Source organism: Limulus polyphemus, unplaced genomic scaffold (assembly GCF_000517525.1).
Source record: "Limulus polyphemus unplaced genomic scaffold, Limulus_polyphemus-2.1.2 Scaffold2564, whole genome shotgun sequence".
NCBI classification, from domain to species: domain Eukaryota; kingdom Metazoa; phylum Arthropoda; class Merostomata; order Xiphosura; family Limulidae; genus Limulus; species Limulus polyphemus.
This window is the reverse complement of record NW_013668174.1, coordinates 105-3,797: the sequence shown is the minus strand read 5'-3', so window position 1 is coordinate 3,797 and position 3,693 is coordinate 105. Positions and strand designations below refer to the sequence as shown.

Here is a 3,693-nt window from a genome sequence, read left to right as displayed (position 1 = left end):
AATATTGTTATTTATCTTCATAACCTTATAGGGTATTGAACAGATTTATCAATATATTAACTAGATGTACTTTCGCAAGGTTCCCGATAGAGTAAATATAACTAAAATTAAGAGTATTAATATTCTCAACATAAAGAAGTTGAACATCGAAAATTTTAGCACTTTTTTGCTAATTGTATTTCCCAATCTATAACAAGCATTAAATTTCACTTTTCATGTGCTTAGATCGGTTGTGAAACCCAGTAATAGTGTTACTATATCATTTAGAATAGTTTTCACCAATACCCCACATTTGAATAAAAGTTGGTTCCTTTTAATATAGTCACAGTAATGTTTCTAACTTGGCAGGAGTCAGGTCTGTTGATAAAAATTATAATCACAAAGTTTTTGGAACTTGAATACGAGATAAATCTCAACCTCTTTCTAGATGTATTATTTGTTGTCAATCGTGTACTATTCTTGTTTGTAGATGTTTTATTTGTTATCAGTCATCTACTACTGTTGTCTGCTGATGTATTATTTGTCAGTCGTCTACTACTGTTATTTGCTGGTGTATTAGTTGTCAGTCGTCTACTATTGTTGTTTATTGATGTGTTATTTGTTATCAATCGTCTACTACTACTTTTGCGGCTATGTTATTTGTTATCAATCGTGTACAACTGTCGTTGTTGTTGTATTTGTAGTTAATCATGTATTTTTTTTATTTATTAACGTGTTATTTGTTGTTAATCATGTATTATTGTTATTTATTAATGTGTTATTTGTAGTTAATCATGTATTATTGTTATTTATTAATGTGTTATTTGTTGTTAATCATGTATTATTGTTATTTTTATGTGTTATTTGTTGTTTATCATGTATTATTGCCATTGTGTTATTTGTTTTCAATCTTATACTGTTTTCGTTTGTTGATGTAGTGTTTATTGTTAATGGTGTACTATTATCATTTGTTGATGTGTTATTTGTTGTTAATCATGTATTATTATTGTTTGGTAATGTGTTATTTGTTGCTAATTTTTGTGCTAAAGTATTGTTGTTGTTGTTAACGTGTACTATTGTTGTTTGTTAATGTGTTACTTGTTGTTAATCGTATACTATTACCTATTGAATTAAAAGAACAATGTGTGTCAGTCACTCCGTGCTTGCTCACATGGAAACCCAATATTTCTATTTGATAATTATACAGTGGTACTTTTACGTTTATACGAGTGCAAAACATTACTTTTAAGGACAGTTACTTCAGAAACATAAAAAAACATGCAAAGAAATATATTAAATTGAATCTTTGTCTTGCCGTGGCTTATAAATAACGGAATATCATTACATTTCAATACAAATTTCAACCGGTACCTAATAATCAACAATTAGGCCTAAAGTTTATATACGCTTCGTACGCTTGGGAAGGACATTGAATTGTTGGAAAGGGTTCGAAGAAGGGTTACTAGAATGGTGCCTGGGATGAAGGAGTTGTAATAAGAGAAGAGATTGAGATCTCTGAAATTGTTTTCTCCTGAAAAAAAAAGAAGAGTTAGAGGGGCTCTGATTGAGATGTTTAAGATGGTAAAGGGAATTAATAGTGTTGATGTATCATCTTTTTCATACTTAACAGTGAAAATAGTAAGACTAGGGGACATAAATATCAATTTTGGCAGGGAAGAAGTCATCTTCAGCTAAGACAGTTTAATTTTTCTAACAGGGTGGTTGATCTTTGGAATGGGTTGTCCTCAAATATTGTGGAGGCAGTAAATTTAAGTGAGTTTAAGAGAAAACTTGCTAAATGTATGAATGACTTTAATGATTTTTAAAATTTATTTATTTACAGTTTTAATTTAGTTTAGAGGATGAGACAGCCGAATTGAACCAATAGATCTCTTGTTGTCCCCAAAACAAAACATTATGCTATATTATGACTTTAACCAGCTGGGCCCTCTAGGGAAATAAAATATTACACAATTTCTGCTATTGGTGGTAGTGGACCAGAAGCTTTGTTAATACTTTAGGGGAGAATAAAAAAAGACTTGATACCATTATGGAAAAAAAAAGAAAAATATGTGAAATAGCGAGAAATGAAGCAGTTGATTTTTACATGATAATTCTTGTTCGTGTAGTACTAAAAATAATTATACTCATAATTCTTCATTTGATAGTAATGCATACATTCTAAATAAATCATTTGGTAAATATTGAAATAAAATATGTTTATACGCTTCGTGTTTGTTTATTCAGTATTCCTGGTCAATAAACAGTTCTGAGTTCAGCCTTGCAGGGTTAAAAGGAAAATGTGTTACTCTACCAAAGGGAACACTTCGTGGCAACAACAGTTACAATATCCTCGTCACTGGTAAGCAAACAATATGGTATATAACCAAGTGTGGACGAAGTGAGCTGTACATCAAATAGTATGTTTTATATAGTATATAACCAAGTGTGGAAGAAGGTAGTTGTATATCAAACAGTATGTTTTATATAGTATATAACCAAGTATGGAAGAAGGAAGCTGTATATCAAACAGTATGTTTTATATAGTATATAACCAAGTGTGGAAGAAGGTAGTTATATATCAAACAGTATGTTTTATATAGTATATAACCAAGTGTGGAAGAAGGTAGCTGTATATCAAACAGTATTTTTTATATAGTATATAACAATTCTTTGGAACAGTAATCGAATAATGGTACTTGAACGTTACTTTCATAATGCATCCATGTTCCATTGTCGAACTTTCAGATTCACTGTCTGGCACACTAACAACTAGGCTACCCTCGGCTCGCCAGTAAGGAAAGATTTGTTGAAAATTGTTATTATGATTTAATATCACACAAACCATTCAAACATTAATGAAATACAGCAACTTACATTAAGTAAGTGATTTAGTCTGATTCAAATATTATTCAATATCACAATTTAACATTGGTTAAAGCACACCATTATTAATTCGGTAGTTTCACTTTTATTTTAGTTTCTCTGAACGGATCCAACGACTTTGTGGAAGCTAAGGCTAATCATTTATTCAGTGTAACCATGGAACCTCTCCAAGCCATAATAAACACGTGCAACATTACGGTCGGTGATAGTCAGAATTTCTCACTAGATGGTTCTCGATCCTTTGATCCAAGCAACACTGCTACTGACATGCTCTACCAATGGTTTTGTTTTCTACATAACTCGTCCAGCGAGTGTTCTTTCTCGAGAAAAATAATGACCAATTCTTCTGTTCTGTACATTGAGGGAGGTTCTCTTAAACCAGCTAGGTAAGTACAAACAGAATTAGTTCAATATTACACTGTATAAAATACACTATTAATCATTTTTAAGCTGCATTGGTTTCTCGTTGGCTTGATTTCTTATTTGTTAAAAATGTTGGCTTGATTTCTTATTTGTTAAAAATGTTGGTTGGGTTTTTTCTTTGTTAAATATGTTGGTTTGATTTCTTGTTTGTTAAAGTTGTTGGCTTGGTTTCTTGTTTGTTAAAATGTTGGCTTTGTTTCTTGTTTGTTAAAGATGTTGGCTACATTTCTTGTTTGTAAAAGATGTTGGCTTGGTTTCTTGTTTGCTAAAGATGTTGGTTTGGTTTCTCGTTTGTTAAAGATGTTGGCTTGGTTTCTTGTTTGTTAAAGATGTTAGTTAGTTTGGTTTCTCGTTTGTTAAATATGTTGGCTTTGTTTCTCATTTGCTAAAGATATTGGCTTTGTT

General features: G+C 31.0%; 1 protein-coding gene across 1 annotated transcript in view; it reads left to right on the top strand.

Moving 5' to 3' along the window:
* The window catches only part of LOC106467313, a gene marked incomplete at its 3' end in the record, with an annotated part of 36,591 nt that extends 33,340 nt beyond the window's left edge, over nucleotides 1-3,251 (top strand). Inside the window, exons 10-11 of the mRNA XM_022395474.1 lie at nucleotides 2,227-2,341; nucleotides 2,960-3,251. Of these exons, the coding sequence (XP_022251182.1) occupies nucleotides 2,227-2,341; nucleotides 2,960-3,251 (407 nt within the window). The remainder of the gene's footprint in view (nucleotides 1-2,226; nucleotides 2,342-2,959) is intronic.
* Between the last annotated feature and the right edge of the window lie 442 nt (nucleotides 3,252-3,693).